Source organism: Hoplias malabaricus, chromosome 12 (assembly GCF_029633855.1).
Source record: "Hoplias malabaricus isolate fHopMal1 chromosome 12, fHopMal1.hap1, whole genome shotgun sequence".
NCBI classification, from domain to species: Eukaryota; Metazoa; Chordata; class Actinopteri; order Characiformes; family Erythrinidae; genus Hoplias; species Hoplias malabaricus.
In genome coordinates this window covers 40,873,472-40,889,869 of record NC_089811.1, presented here as the reverse complement: position 1 = coordinate 40,889,869, position 16,398 = coordinate 40,873,472, and the positions used below count along the sequence as shown (strand labels likewise).

At 40.6% G+C, this 16,398-nt stretch overlaps 1 protein-coding gene across 1 annotated transcript; it reads right to left on the bottom strand.

Annotated features, from left to right (window-relative positions):
- Positions 1 to 318: 318 nt before the first annotated feature.
- lss (lanosterol synthase (2,3-oxidosqualene-lanosterol cyclase)) lies at positions 319 to 15,445 on the bottom strand. The gene is made up of 22 exons (XM_066641187.1): positions 15,414 to 15,445; positions 12,722 to 12,890; positions 12,149 to 12,287; positions 11,888 to 11,996; positions 11,354 to 11,475; positions 9,268 to 9,364; positions 9,019 to 9,154; positions 8,683 to 8,791; positions 8,469 to 8,587; positions 6,655 to 6,752; positions 6,530 to 6,557; positions 6,353 to 6,409; positions 5,773 to 5,844; positions 5,599 to 5,649; positions 5,286 to 5,435; positions 4,282 to 4,378; positions 3,791 to 3,896; positions 2,919 to 2,984; positions 2,658 to 2,747; positions 1,920 to 2,090; positions 720 to 798; positions 319 to 587 (listed from the first exon to the last, which is right to left on the bottom strand). The coding sequence occupies exons 1-22, from the start codon at positions 15,428 to 15,430 to the stop codon at positions 456 to 458; spliced, it is 2,214 nt and encodes a 737-aa protein (XP_066497284.1). The 5' UTR covers positions 15,431 to 15,445; the 3' UTR covers positions 319 to 455.
- Between the last annotated feature and the right edge of the window lie 953 nt (positions 15,446 to 16,398).

Sequence of the window (16,398 nt, the reverse complement as noted above, 5' to 3'; positions counted from 1 at the left end):
TTGTATGTACAAAATTTTAATAACATTACACTTAAATTATATTTGTGTACATTCTCAGGAAAAAAAAACAGTACGGTAGAGGTACATTATTGCTCTCTAAAGGCACAAACAGTGTAAATGTACCTTTAAAGATACAGTTGTGTTCATTAAAGCTTCATTAGATTCTTTTCTCCAGGAGAGATGAATATTTTTATGTTTCATTATAGAAATGTGTCATATTAAAAACATAATATAAGACCTGGAGGTCAAATGGAGCATATGAAATCAACATGATTTTAAAATCTACACTTATAATAGAATAAGGTACAATTATGTTCATTAATCAAAGGTACAGTGTATCAAATTACATTTATATTATTTTGTATATCAAATTACCAAAAAATAATAATTAAGTTCAGATAGCAGCACTGGACTCCAAAAGAAGATACATTCTTCAGTGATGTTCTCTGAATATCTTAGAGTTTCACCTTCTTGGCACTGGAAGGATAAAGACGCGAGAAACGGCCCAGGGTCCAAATAGGGAACACATTTCTGTAGGATGGGTAGCTGATGGCACAGCTCTTGTTGAAAACACCAGAGATATTCTCCTGAAAAAATTAATAAAAATCTATTTGCAAGATCACTTTCCACAAGAAAAGTAAAAAAAAAAAAAAAAAGAACAACACAAAGAAAGGAGATAATAAACCACATATGGAAGTCACAGGGGAAAAGAAAATTACCTGTGGCCAGTCCCCATTAGGAAGCTGTTTGTCAATCAACACCTGTATTCCTTGCTCAATCACCTTGAGGTCAGGGTATCTACATAAAAAATTATGGTACTCTTAATTTCAGTTTATCGTGACTTGTGAAATGTAAAATGAGAAATACATATTTTCACCAACCAGCAGTGCATGAATGAGTAAATTCTAAATCACTCAGTGACTTACATTAACCACATCTGCATATCTGTATTGTGATGGCTAGTAACACATAACTACTTTTTCAGTAGAAGTGGCTCATATAATTTGCCACAGTGGATTTATAATAAAATAATTTACAGGGTGGGCCATTTATATGGATACACCATAATAAAATGGGAATGGTTGGTGATATTAACTTCCTGTTTGTAGTACATTAGTATATGGGAGGGGAGGGGGAAACTTTTCAAGATGGGTGGTGACCATGGCGGCCATTTTGAATTCTTCCATTTTGGATCCAACTTTTGTTTTTTCAATGGGAAGAGGGTCATGTGAAACATCAAACTTATTGGGAATTTCACAAGAATGGCAACGGTGTGCTTGGTTTTAACGTAATTTTTTATTCTTTCATGAGTTATTTACAAGTTTCTGACCACTTATAAAATGTGTTCAAAGTAGTGCCCATTGTGTTGGATTGTCAATGAAACCCTCTTCTCCCACTCTTCACACACTGATAGCAACACCGCAGGAGAAATGCTAGCACAGGCTTCCAGTCTCCGTAGTTTCAGGTGCTGCACGTCTCGTATCTTCACATCATAGACAACTGCCTTCAGATGACCCCAAAGATAAAAGTCTAAGGGGGTCAGATTGGGAGACCTTGGGGGCCATTCAACTGGCCCACGATGACCAATCCAAGTGGTCAGAAACTTGTAAATAACTCATGAAAGAAATGAAAGAAATTCCCAATAAGTTTGATGTGTCACATGACCCTCTTCCCATTGAAAAAACAAAAGTTGGATCCAAAATGGCCACCATGGTCACCACCCATCTTGAAAAGTTTCCCCCCTCCCATATACTAATGTACCACCAACCATTCCCATTTTATTAAGGTGTATCCATATAACTGGCCCACCCTGTACAATGGTAATTAATGTAAAATTCTTAAAAAGAAAAATATAATTGTACTTACAGTGACACTACATTTCATGGTGTGGAAAGACTTAAGAATCACAGATTTCTCACCTGACAGCCATGAGACCCAGCAGAGCCCAGCAGGTGTTGTGTATCTGGGAGTTTTTGCTCTGTACATAGTTCCGCTGTTCACATGACTCAAAGTCCTCTCCCCAGCCTCCATCTTCCATTTGTTTTGAGAGAAGGAAATCACAGGCTCGCCTCACCTCTGCACACACCAGCCTGCAGCACACACAAGACGCACAATGATTTGAAGTGATGTACTGAGGTTAAGCTGTTAAAACAACAAGCTGCCATGAAGAGGCTTTTCAAACCGAAGACTCCACATGACAGGTTATATAGGACAGAAATCTGAATCAGAAAACAGAACTGGTGGTGGTAATAACCAGATAGCTGAAGAGACTCTAATAACTGACTAATGTCTGAGACATTGTTTCCCAATAATCCTTAAATAACAGTCTACAATGCATTTTTAAAATACGTACATGGCATAGAGGTACATTTTGGTTGAAAATCATTTTTGGATAATATTAGGTGTACAAATAAATTTTAAGGCAGTTTTTTTTGTGTAACCTAATCTGAATTCAGAATTTAAACATTCTCCCACTATTTTTGGTAATCTGGTGTGTTATTGACACTGTAACCCCATAGCACCACAAAAAAAACTGAATCGGCAAATGTCTGCACATCGCAAAACATCTCTAGTACCAAACATGGCTTACTTTAATCAGAAATGTTATAAACCCTAAAAATGCTGATTCTCAGGTGCTTTATGAGTCCACATCTTACCCATCGTAGCCATCCCGGAAGGTATGACCCATACATGCAAATGCCTCCAGGCCAAACCAGACTCCATATGTAAAACACACTCCCCATGAACTGTAAAACACACGTATGCAGAAATTACTAGTTTTATATGGAATTAAATACAGAATTCAATAAAACTGAAGCACTTACATGGAATTAAGATATACTTTGCTAAATAACTATAAGATGAACAGATAAATAATTCCACCACAAATAGATACTGAATAGACTCTTGAGGCCTACCCTTCCCAGGAGCCATCGGGTCTTTGCGTTCTCCTGCAGAAATCGAGGCCTTGCTGAAGTGTACTCCTTTAACACAATAGAGATTATGTCATACTGTTATTCTCTTTCTGTTTTCTAACATGCTGTGAGCTGGTAATTATTTAAAGTAAATGGGTACCATTATAAAACAAGACTACAATTATAAAGGTTTATTAATGCTTTAAAAACCTGTTTATTACGTTGTTATTAATTAGGTGGTAAACACATTAAATATCATTAATAATCATTTGTAACACAGAGATAGGAAGCGTGACAGTGACCTCTTTTTTATCTCACACTAAAATAAACTCAGACCTGAGAATGTGTGTCAGACTCTGCAAACAGAACAGACGCTCGCGGGTTTTCAGCAGGAACAGGTTTAATTTACTGAAGTTTAAAGTACAATTAAGTCCAAAAAACGCCGTAAAAACAATGCAGTCAAAACCAAAGGGGAAGTCTAGAGAACAGTAAATGAACAGGCAGAGGTCAGAAACACAATGCACCAAACACTAACAGTCCGAATCCAAAAGACAGAGTCAGGAGAGACGTAAGAATGGGTCATACACAGGATAGCTTTTACCAACAAGATGCAACAGAATGTGTCACTGTTGCTCTTTCTGTCTAAGTGCTATAACTGATTATTAACGATTATTACTGTATTAATAACCAAATTAATAACTTTTAATACATTGATTTTAAACCGTTTATAAACCATTATAAGTGTAGTCTTATTCTAAAGTGGTACCAATTCATGTCATTGTTTTATTTTAAAGAAGTCTTTGCTTATTCTCTGACACCTTCTCGTGTGTTTTCTACCATGCATTAAATAAAAAATATACAAATCTAGCAGGTACCTGATCTCCTGTGTTCTGTGCTCAGGATAAACACGATGGAAGTGTTGCAGAGCTTGCATTACAGCTGAAGTGCATTCCACATAGGTATAGTCAATCATGATATCACCTGTTGCCGTAGATTATTATAGATTACTAATAAAACCATTAATACACTATAGATGCAATGAATGTAATATCATCACAGATACATGTGATACTCCTGTGTGTATCACAAAATTTATTTTGACAATTTATTAAAACCACATTAAAACCTTACTATAGCATGGCACCATGGAAAGACACCACTACTGACCAGATATTAGTTATATGTCAGTTGCTGCATTACATTGTGCCAGATTTGAAGAGTTACAAACATAATTCCTGTGACTGGTGCCCCCTCCAGGGTGTGTTCCCGTCTTGCGCCCAATGATTGCATGTAGGCTCTGGACCCACCGCGACCCTGAATTGGATAAGCGCTTACAGATAATGAATGGATGGATGGACACTCTTACCAAACACCTCTGAGGGATTGAGTAGTTCCAACAGCTTTCCTCCACGCTTGGTTTCGTAAGTGGCAAAACCACCATCAGCGTTTCTCATGCTCAGAAGCTGAAAGACAGAAAGAGAATTGGTCTAAAAATAATTGGTAGAAAAGCTACTAGTACCAAGTACAAAGTGAATTTACTGCTAATTTTAATGAAATCAAATATTGCATCTGAAGGGGAATCGCGTGGATGTTTCAGTTGAACAACTGGTATGTAAATAATGTTTGAATTTCATTGACTAATCTACAGTGACCTGCCCAATCTCAGACTCATGTCTATTATTTTATTGTATATTCAGATCTGTACAATTGTAACAGTTCCAATTCCATACTGCTCTCACTGTGTTTTTAATTTGCTCTAGTGCTGACTAAAGGAGAATTAGTTTCTCTTTTGCCTTGGTTTCTCCTGAGGTTTTTCTGTGGTCCTTCCAGTTGTCACATGTGCTTGGTTTATGTTCTGTTTTGTTTCCTGTTTGTGCTCCCATTGCCATGTGGTTGTTCTCCTGTCATGTGTTTACCCTTCCCTGTGTTCCTGCTGTCACGTGTCTTGAGTAGTTCCCAGGTGTGTCTTGTCTGCAGTGTCTTTTTATAGCTCATGTCTGTTTCCTGGTTGTGGGTCATATGTCTGTCATCAGTTTTCAGTCAGAGCTTTATGTTTCTGTCTCAAGGTCTCTCTGTGTTGACTACTGTTCTATGTTAAAATCTTCTAGCCCTGTGTTTTAGTCTTCTAGTGCTGTTTAGCTATTTAGCATCATTGTTTGTTAGTGTTTCTGTTCCTTGTGTTTCCTGTGTGTTATTGTATTCAATAAACGTTACATAAACGGCACATGCTTCTCGTTCCCCATTGCGATTCCAGTGACACCAGTGGCCTCAGCTTGCTCAGCTGGTGATAAGACTTCGTGAAAACAGCATTTGTGTCAGAAAATGTGATTTATAAATGTAAGTAAACTAAATTAAATGAATATACTGTACCACATTCACTGCATCGAAGTGTCTTTGTGAAGGGATGTGATTGGTAATGAAACTGCACTGCTCCTGCAATAACATCACTGACTTGAGTCCCTCCGCTGTACAGTCAGCAACGATCCAGCCACAGTCCCGAGTACTGAATGGAAAACCTCCCTGATTTTACACACACACACACACACACACACACACACACACACACACACACACACACACACACACACATACACACACACACACACACAATATAGAGTCACAGTTCCACTATAGAGCCCCAGATTAATTTAATGGATAAAAATTTAATGGAAGGGTAAAATACCTTGTTTGTCTGTCTGTAGTATTTTTTATACTCTGGAGGGTTTTCTTTAATCTAAAAAAATAATAATAAAAAAGCAGATATTTTAATGCTAATAAATAACACAGAGAGTTAGAATCCATATTGAAGAATAATAGCTGTGATATTTTTATACTCATTTCATGTTTATGATCTTACCTGAGTTACATTAAAGAAGTGATGGGCCTTCTTTAAGCACTCTGCAAACCTCGGGTCGTCCTGGGCACCTGCCTGCAGACAAACACATATTTTCATTAAAAAAAAACAGCAGTACAGTGTCATGTTTTGTGTGCTTTCAGCTTCCTGGTTTACAATTTAATGACACAACATTAATACAGCATTATGGCCACGTGACCCATGTGACCCACTGACTGAATGACAGACGGTCAGTGGAACAGACTTACAGAAACAAATAATATGAAAAAAATAGAAGGCAGCTAAATGCTCTTTAGCATCTACCAGAAATGTCGAGTAAGCCGTGCAATATTACAGTGCAGAAAACAGCGAAGATAAAGTAATGCAAAGACAATAAAATAGCATATTCAAAATATATGTAATTATATAATATATTATAGTTACAATACTGTACTAGTATACAGCTGAATAGAAAGAAGACATGGAGCAGTAAATGCAGATTATGCAAGAAATGTACAGTGTTATTTCAACTTAAAATATTCACACCTACAAATAAAAATAATATACAAGTACAATATAAACAGGTCTGTCATGTCCTAAATACCTCAAGAAACGCTTGTACTGCAAAGGCAGTGTCCCACAGCTGAGATCCATTGGTTCCCTGTTCAATTATATACAGCAAAATGTAACAGACACGTCTGAGATGATCAAGATTTCACATTATGTAACTAATGTTAAAGTTGTACATATGTAAATTCCAATTTATGAAATAGCGACCAACCTGCATTTTCATTCCATCAAGTCCTAACCTTCAAAAAATATAAAAAAAGCCACTACGTTGTTGTTCACATGATTTATATATCATAAACATAACTTGTAGTAGCCAGTGTCCCACTGATCACTTACCAGAGGTAGTCTGGGATTCTTGACACATGTTCTTGGAAGATCTCTGACGTAGGTCCATCAACATACCAGCGCACCAACATGTTAACTGTCTTTGAAATCTGAGGATAGAGTTGAGGCATAAATATAAGAGTTGCATGCTGTACTAAAGTTCTAGTTCTTATACAGAAAAACTGAAAAGGATTATACATTTCTATGTAATAATTTCTATGTATAAAATATGCATTTTATATTTTATTTCCCTCAGAACCAACCTTACATCTCCATTTTATCTGTCTATCCATTATCTGTAACCCTTATCCAGTTCAGGGTCACGGTGGGTCCAGAGCCTACCTGGAAACATAGGGCGCAAGGCGGGAATACACCCTGGAGGGGGCGCCAGTCCTTCACATGGCAACACACACACACACATTCACTCACGCAGACACAGGGAGAACACACCACACTCCTCACAGACAGTCACCCGGAGGAAACCCACACAGACACAGAGAGAACACACCACACTCCTCACAGACAGTCACCTGGAGGAAACCCACGCAGACACAGAGAGAACACACCACACTCCTCACAGACAGTCACCTGGAGGAAACCCACACAGACACAGAGAGAACACACCACACTCCTCACAGACAGTCACCCGGAGGAAACCCACGCAGACACAGAGAGAACACACCACACTCCTCACAGACAGTCACCCGGAGCGGGAATCGAACCCACAACCTCCAGGCCCCTGGATCTGTGTGACTGCGACACCTACCTGCTGCGCCACCATGCCGCCCAGTACAGAAACAAATAATATGAAATAAAAAATGAACATTCAAAAAAAGAAAGAATATAATACTGAACTTGCGTAGCAGAGTTGAATGACAATCCAAAAGCAAATGTTGGTAGGCTAATTGGCTGGGCATAACTGTTCAGGGTGTGTGAGTGAATGTGTGTATGATACCCTGTTATAAACTCATGGCTCATGCAGAACTCTCAACTTATGCTGAAGCAGTGGCGGATGCTGGTCTTTCAAGGAGGGGAAGCTCAATTTCGGCCTACATCATAAAATGTGTCGGTTTATTTATACGTAAATTCTACCCTCCGTTCCTTTTCAAGAAAATGATCTGTGACCCTGTCGTACCAACAACGTGTCTTTTCCAGGGACTTGACTAGTGTCCTCTCAATGGCCAGCAGAGCTAGGCTGCTTAAACGGCCTTGGCCCATGTGAAGTGTGTCCGTCTGTGCTCCCACGGATCTTTACACCAAAGGATCGCTGATTCGCTCATTTCGCTGTCAATCAAAAAGGGATTCAGCCTCAGACAGATCATCCAATCATCATGCAGAAGCTGAGCATCTGGGCCAGCCGAGGCCAGCCCACTGCCCCATAGACCCTCAGAGACGCTGAGCGTCCGATGGGTGGGACAAAGCCCAGCATTTATCCAATGACTCGTCTCGCTGCACTTCGCTATTGAACTCTGTAGACGCTCAGTGTCCTCACTGTTTAAATCACTGTGAAGCTGTGGGAATGATTGAGAGGAAAGCCGCGTCTTTACCAGTGATAAGAAGCTGATTCTGATCAAAAGTTGAGCGCGTTGTAGTGCACATTTATTCAATGACATGTACACACAACAGTATATTTTTGATCACTTATTTTTTACATTTTAGGGGAAGCTGAGCTTCCCTTGCCATCTTAGAGCAATCGCCTCTGTGCTGAAGATATGCTGATATATCAAATCTGCGATGAGAAAAGTCGCAGTGTGGAAGGAATAACTGTACTCTTTCTTAATTGTTGGTTTAATAAAGGTTTATAAATAAAGACTGTACTAACTTACCGGCCCAATGCTTATGCACTTTGTAAAGCGATCGTCTGCTTTGATGTGATCATAGAGTTCTTTAACTGCTCGCTCTCTCAGTGCAGTGCTGTGATGAGCCTCATATATGTTCAGCATGACTGTGGGATACAATGTTTTGAGTACACTTCAGACAATGCCAAAATAACAGAACTAGGTACAGGAAAAGCCAGGAAGAGGACAAAGATAAACTTACAGTAAGCAGCAGTCAGCAGAGTGCTGTGGGGGGTGTAAATATCACAGGCTGCAACATTGTTCCTCTGACTGGGCCAGTCTATAGTTGCATAGTCCTGGACATACAGCTCCTAAAAATGAAAATCAAATTTAAAGAGTAAAACACAGTGTTTCCTTTTATGTTTCTTTACATTTAAAGGGAGTTTATATAAATTGTCTATTTACAAATCAGGGCACTTTAAAGTAGTTGAATTTACATGAATATGGTGTGTATACAACTTTCAGACATTCCATGCATCACAAAAGTAATCTTTTCTCTTGCTGTTGTATTGCCCCCTCTACTGGTCTGTAACTGCACCTGTCTGAGGCTGAGCACTAGTGGGTCCTCTGCGGCTACCAGTCTGACTGCATAGCAGTAGCTCATGGGCAGATACACCTGTCTGCAGTGACACCATAGAGTGGACGGGTGGGCTGGCATCCACGTGGGAAACAACCTGGTAATATAAATAAATACCATATGCATACTAATATGCATAATATTGTTATTCATACATTACAGAACATAAAATGTGTTGTGATGGTTGATGAATAATGAAGAGCGTTGTACCACATCTCTGGAAAGAGTGTGTTCATCCCCTCCCAGCTGTACACATTCAGAATCGCAAGCCAGAATTTCCCCCAAGAAGGAATACCTACTGCACCCCCTGAAAAACAAAACACAATGTATTCATTTAGGGGCCTTCGCATCTTCTATAAAAACACATATACTATATAGTTTTTATAAATATATAGTTTTTAACTGTATGCAAATGTTCAACACCTTTGCATTTTTTCCCTTTTTTACAGTAATAACTTCTGTAGGCTGAGTTATTATTAACTATTAGAATTATACTTGTAAAAAATACTTGTAAAACAAAAAAGGCTTGCCCTGGAGGGGGTGCCAGTCCTTCACAGGGTGACAAACACTCACAAATTAAATCACACACTCACACATATGGACACAGAGGAAACCCACTCGGACACAGAGAGAACACGCCACACTCCTCATAGACAGTCACCCAGAGGAAACCCACTCAGACACAGAGAGAACACACCACACTCCTCACAGACAGTCACCCGGAGGAAACCCACGCAGACACAGGGAGAACACACCACACTCCTCACAGACGGTCACCCAGAGGAAACCCACTCAGACACAGAGAGAACACACCACACTCCTCACAGACAGTCACCCGGAGGAAACCCACGCAGACACAGGGAGAACACACCACACTCCTCACAGACAGTCACCCAGAGGAAACCCACGCAGACACAGGGAGAACACACCACACTCCTCACAGACGGTCACCCAGAGGAAACCCACTCAGACACAGAGAGAACACACCACACTCCTCACAGACAGTCACCCGGAGGAAACCCACGCAGACACAGGGAGAACACACCACACTCCTCACAGACAGTCACCCGGAGGAAACCCACGCAGACACAGGGAGAACACACCACACTCCTCACAGACAGTCACCCGGAGGAAACCCACACAGACACAGGGAGGACACACCACACTCCTCACAGACAGTCACCCAGAGGAAACCCACTTGGACACAGGGAGAACACACCACACTCCTCACAGACAGTCACCCGGAGGAAACCCACGCAGACACAGAGAGAACACACCACACTCCTCACAAACAGTCACCCGGAGGAAACCCACGCAGACACAGAGAGAACACACCACACTCCTCACAGACAGTCACCCGGAGGAAACCCACGCGGACACATAGAGAACACACCACACTCCTCACAGACAGTCACCCGGAGGAAACCCACGCAGACACAGGGAGAACACACCACACTCCTCACAGACAGTCACCTGGAGCAGGCCTTGAACCCACAACCTCTAGGTCTCTGGAGCTGTGTGGCTGCGACACCTACCTGCTGCACCACCATGCCACTTTTAATATACCGTGCCCATATTAAATATGCATACAATATTTACATACTAATAGTTACATTATTACTATATTATTATCATAAATATTAGATCTATCTGGTTTGATTTAAAGTACTTTTCACAAAGCATAGTGTACAATTTAATGTAAACACAGCACAAAAAGGAAATTTGTGTTTGGTAGATTATTTCTTTGTTGTAACAATGCTTCTTGGCAATAAATCTTATACCGTCTGAAAGCCTGTTAATTTCCCTTTTAAATGGTGCCAGCATTTAAGGAACATGCATTTGTGGAATGAGCAGTAGAGCTGAGTGTGTGGGTTACACCCATGAAACATTTGCCAGATCCTTTCTGCCAAAGCAGAGAAAGTTTACATACTTTGCTCAATAACGTCTTATATAACATCTTATATAATATGAAATTCTATTAACTTATATTAATCTATCTGGAATTATTTATCCTCAACGTATTTACCTCAAGATTTCATTACCATTTTTCAAATTTGTGGAATTCGTCAATTTGGATGCTGTACAGCTTTCTCAGTTTTATCTGTCATTCACATAATAAATCCTCTTTTTTAAATAGGGTAATGACCCAAAACCTAGAAATGAACTCAATGTCATTGAATGGCAAAAACATCATATTAGAATCAATACAAACAAACATATGAAACACAGCTGGTTATATTTTATTGAAAACATTGCTTCTACATTTTTGAGCAGAACTGAAAGAGTTAAGTCAAACCTTTGCTGTGTAGGTTATTTCTTGCCCGCACCACGTCTGGGTCATCAGGCTCAACTCCCAGAATTCTCAGAGAAATGTAATTTAGGGCTGTGCCAAACACAGTAGACTTGTCTTCAATATGCCTGAAATATTAAACATTAATCAGCAGCGAGTTTTTCAACCACATTCTTTTCTGGGTTTTATAGAAAAGTTTCTTTTATTTCTTAAGTTTACAAAACTGATTATTCTGACACTAACGGCATTAAATATGAGTCTGCCCCTTTTCCTGGGGTACTCTTTTCTCTTCTTGCTAAGAATTAAGGTGCAGGTTAGATATATTGCCGAGGAAGTCTCTGCATTCCGCCAGCTCTCAAAGTCATAATTGAAGTTACGATGTTGAGAGGTCATAAAATAAATAGTAAAATACTACTGTACTAAATCTGTGTGTGCAGGGTGTGTCTGGATATTTTTGAACACACATTGTAGTAAATTTACTTTGATAGGCAATTGCTCTGGGCAGCAGTGCATAACCCAAAATAATAAAATCATACTTACAGACCCCATCCTCCATCTGGCAGCTGCACAGAGCGCAGATACCTCACCATCTCTTTCCTCCAGGCCTGGGGCAGAGAGATCTTAGTAACATGACAAGTGATCAGAAGACCTGAAAAACACAGCAAAACACACATTGATATACATCATTACATCTTCTGAAAAAAAAAGGAAAACATAGTGAAACTACATTCCTCTTAGACGTGTTTTGGGGTTCTTTTCATTTATTGAATTATTATAATTGTTAATATTTTAATATTGTACCTGGAAGTAGGAAAAGTGGTCCTCCATAGTCTCCTGCCCAGTGGCCATCCTCAGCCTGCAGCTGGCTATAAAAGCTCATTCCCTTCAGAGCAGCTTCTACAGCCGTCTGAGCAGCAGGAGAAACTGGACATAGCTCACTCTGAGGGAACAGGGCCAACAATCACTTCAAGTAGAAACCAGTCCTAACGTACTGTCTTTTTCAGCAGTGCTATGTGGAAGACAAATGCACTTATTGTGTGTGTGTGTGTGTGTGTGTGTGTGTGTGTGTGTGTTTGTGTTTGTGTGTGTGTGTGTGTGTGTGTGTGTGTGTGTGTGTGTGTGTGTTTTAAGAACCCATTTTCTCCTTAATTGGTAGCCAATCCCACGTTAGACAATAAATTCCCTCCCAAAATCTAAGGGCAGATTTCAGTCTGAGTTCCTGTTTTGAGCGTTTAAGCTTCTGCACCAGATTGATAGAACTGACATTTATTTCTTGTGATACAATGAAATTAATTGCTTTCAATGTAGTTCCTTGATCGAAGATTAAACATGTACTTAATTCAAGAGGATTATAGAGCACCCTGCCCTCATTACCGTGTCCAGCCCCAGAGAGTGAGCCTCCAGTAAAGTCTGCTTCCTCTCTTCTGTGTCCTTGTCCTCCAGAAAACTCCAGGTCTGCCTGCCCTCCTCGTTCCTCAGCCTCCAGCGGGACAGGTCTGTGGCAGGATCTGTTTTATAGGGTCCACCCCTTCTCCGGAGACTCCTGGGACACCCGTGGATATTGTAAGAATACTAAATAAGATCTTATAATGCAATTATAATTTATGATAATAATTCATTCAATGTAATATATACAGGCGGCATGGTGGCGCAGCAGGTAGGTGTCGCTGTCACACAGCTCCAGGGGCCTGGAGGTTGTGGGTTCGATTCCCGCTCCGGGTGACTGTCTGTGAGGAGTGTGGTGTGTTCTCCCTGTGTCTGAGTGGGTTTCCTCCGGGTGACTGTCTGTGAGGAGTGTGGTGTGTTCTCCTAGTGTCTGCGTGGGTTTCCTCCGGGTGACAGTCTGTGAGGAATGTGTTGTGTTCTCCCTGTGTCTGCGTGGGTTTCCTCCGGGTGACAGTCTGTGAGGAATGTGTTGTGTTCTCCCTGTGTCTGCGTGGGTTTCCTCTGGGTGACTGTCTGTGAGGAGTGTGGTGTGTTCTCCCTGTGTCTGCGTGGGTTTCCTCCGGGTGACTGTCTGTGAGGAATGTGTTGTGTTCTCCCTGTGTCTGCGTGGGTTTCCTCCTGGTGGCTGTCTGTGAGGAGTGTGGTGTGTTCTATCTGTGTCTGCGTGGGTTTCCTCCAGGTGACTGTCTGTGAGGAATGTGTTGTGTTCTCTCTGTGTCTGCGTGGGTTTCCTCTGGGTGACTGTCTGTGAGGAGTGTGGTGTGTTCTCCCTGTGTCTGCGTGGGTTTCCTCCGGGTGACTGTCTGTGAGGAATGTGTTGTGTTCTCCCTGTGTCTGCGTGGGTTTCCTCCTGGTGGCTGTCTGTGAGGAGTGTGGTGTGTTCTATCTGTGTCTGCGTGGGTTTCCTCCAGGTGCTCTGGTTTCCTCCCACAGTCCAAAAACACACATCGGTCAGTGATTTGGCAACTCAAAAATGTGTGTGTGTGTGTGTGTATATGTGTTGCCCTGTGAAGGACTGGCACCCCCTCCAGAGTGTATTCCTGTCATGCGCCCAATGATTCCAGGTATGCTCTGGACCCACCGTGACCCTGAACTGGATGAGGGTTACAGACAATGAATGAATATATATATATACACAAACCGGATTCCAAAAAGGTTGAGACACTAAACAAATTGTGAATAAAAACTGAATGCAAAATAGCAAAGACTTTTAAGTTCTCATCATCAACCGTGCATAACATCATCAAAAGATTCAGAGAATCTGGAACAATTGCTGTGCGTAAGGGTCAAGGCCATAAAACTCTACTGGAGGCTCGTGATCTCCGGGCCCTTAAACGTCACTGCACCTCAAACAGGAACGTCACTGTCAAGGAAATAACAGAATGGGCTCAGGAATACTTCCAGAAAGCACTGTCAGTGAACACAATCCACCGTGCCGTCCGCCGTCGCCAGCTGAAACTCTACAGTGCAAAGAGGAAGCCATTTCTAAGCAGGCTCCACAAGTTCAGACATTTGCACTGGGCCAGGGGTCTTTTAAAATGGAGTGTGGCAAAATGGAAGACTGTTCTGTGGTCAGATGAGCGACGATTTGAAGTTCTTTATGGAACACTGGGACGCCATGTCATCCGGACCAGAGAGGACAAGGATAACCCAAGTTGTTATCGACGCTCCGTTCAGAAGCCTGCATCACTGATGGTATGGGGTTGCATGAGTGCTTGTGGCATGGGCAGCTTGCATGTCTGGAAAGGCACCATTAATGCAGAGAACTATGTTCAGGTTCTAGAACAACATATGCTCCCATCTAGACGTCATCTCTTTCAGGGAAGACCCTGCATTTTTCAACAAGATAATGCCAGACCACATTCTGCAGCAATCACAACATCATGGCTACGTAGGAGAAGGATCCGGGGACTGAAATGGCAGCCTGCAGTCCAGATCTTTCACCTATAGAGAACATTTGGAGCATCATAAAGAGGAAGGTGCAACAAAGAAGGCCCAAGACGATTGAACAGTTAGAGGCCTGTATTAGACATGAATGGGAGAGCGTTCCTATTTCTAAACTTGAGAAACTGGTCTCTGTCCCCAGACGTCTGTGGAGTGTTGTAAGAAGAAGGGGGGATGCCACACAGTGGTAAAAAATGGCCTTGTCACAACTTTTTGGGGATTTGTTGACGCCATGAAATTGTGAAATAATATATTTTTCCCTTAAAATGATACATTCTCTCAGTTTAAACTTTTGATCTGTGATTTGTTCTATTCTGAATAAAATATTGACATTTGCCACCTCCACAATATTCTGTTTTTATTCACAATTTGTTTAGTGTCCCAACTTTTTTGCAATCCGGTTTGTTTGTGTGTGTGTATATATATTGCATTAAATAAATTATTATAATTATTATATTTATTAATTGTATTAATCACGTTCTGTTGAACAGGTGCTGCTCTATAAAATCAGCAAAAACAGATGAAATTGCAAAAACATACATATAAAAAGAAATAAAACAAATGTGGAAGAGCAAAACAACATAATCCAAGAAAGATAAAAGATAACAATATTTTTAATCCCACATGTAAAACTTTAACTAAGTTTAACTAAAATGCAAGGATAATGAACACTTACGTGCCTTCTGTCATCATTTCGCTTTTCGAATTAAATCTCTCCCCATGTTCAAATACGAGACAAAATTCATGCGAAACCGACGCTCCTCCCTTTCGCGAAATGTACTCTGGGTAATGATGTTCATGATCGCCTTAATGTGTACCGAAACCGACGGCCCGCTATTTACTCTTAACTACATTTCCCAGTAACCTTAGCAGCGCCTTCCGAGACAGACTCCTCGTGGAGAGACATGACCAGAGGATCCAACAGCCAATCAAAATAGAGGAGGGCTTGGCCATAGGCGTGGCATGTAAACAATAAACGTCAAAAAAAATAAATAAATATAATAAATAAATATATATATATATAGTTTTACGCACTTTTATGTACCTAACATCCTGATTATCATCTTGCTGTTTCAAATCTCACTGAGTAATTAAATGTTCCTTCACGTGTGGAAACATTCAACAGTTGTTCCAGTTCCTAAGGCAAGTCCCATACTAGGTTTCTGAGTCATTTTCATTCAATGGTTCTTATTTTACAGGTAATGAAATCACTTGAAATTTGCACATTATTTAATCTCAAAGCTACTCGAGATCAGTTAGATCCGCTACAGTTTGTATATCATTCTGTCAACATGACAAAAAGAGACGTTTTTTTTTCACCTGCAGAAACTTTTAATACATATTTTACTGGAGTATGAGCTGATACGTTGGATCATTAATTTCCTGACTCCATGATAAAATAGGGCACAACTGTCTCACATCTTTTTGTATATTTCCAGTGGGTCACCTCAAGGTGTGTAGTTTTTTTATATACATTTTTATAAATAATTATAATTATTATACTGAAATCTGTAGTAGTCGTCATCAAAACCATGTAAAGAATTTGCTGATGACAGATTTGTTGTTGCTGCTCTCTGGTGTGGATCAAGACCATAGTCCAGTTGTGTAGGGGTTTGTGGAATGGTGCGATAACGCACATTTGATGATGAATATCTCTAAAA

Excerpts from the sequence above, each read along its gene's own strand:
- lss (XM_066641187.1), bottom strand. Across the intron at positions 9,365-11,353 it reads AAATAACCTACACAGCAAAG|GGGGTGCAGTAGGTATTCCT; the intron begins GTTTGACTTAAC and ends TTTGTTTTTCAG. Across the intron at positions 6,558-6,654 it reads AGAATCCCAGACTACCTCTG|GTTAGGACTTGATGGAATGA; the intron begins GTAAGTGATCAG and ends TATTTTTTGAAG.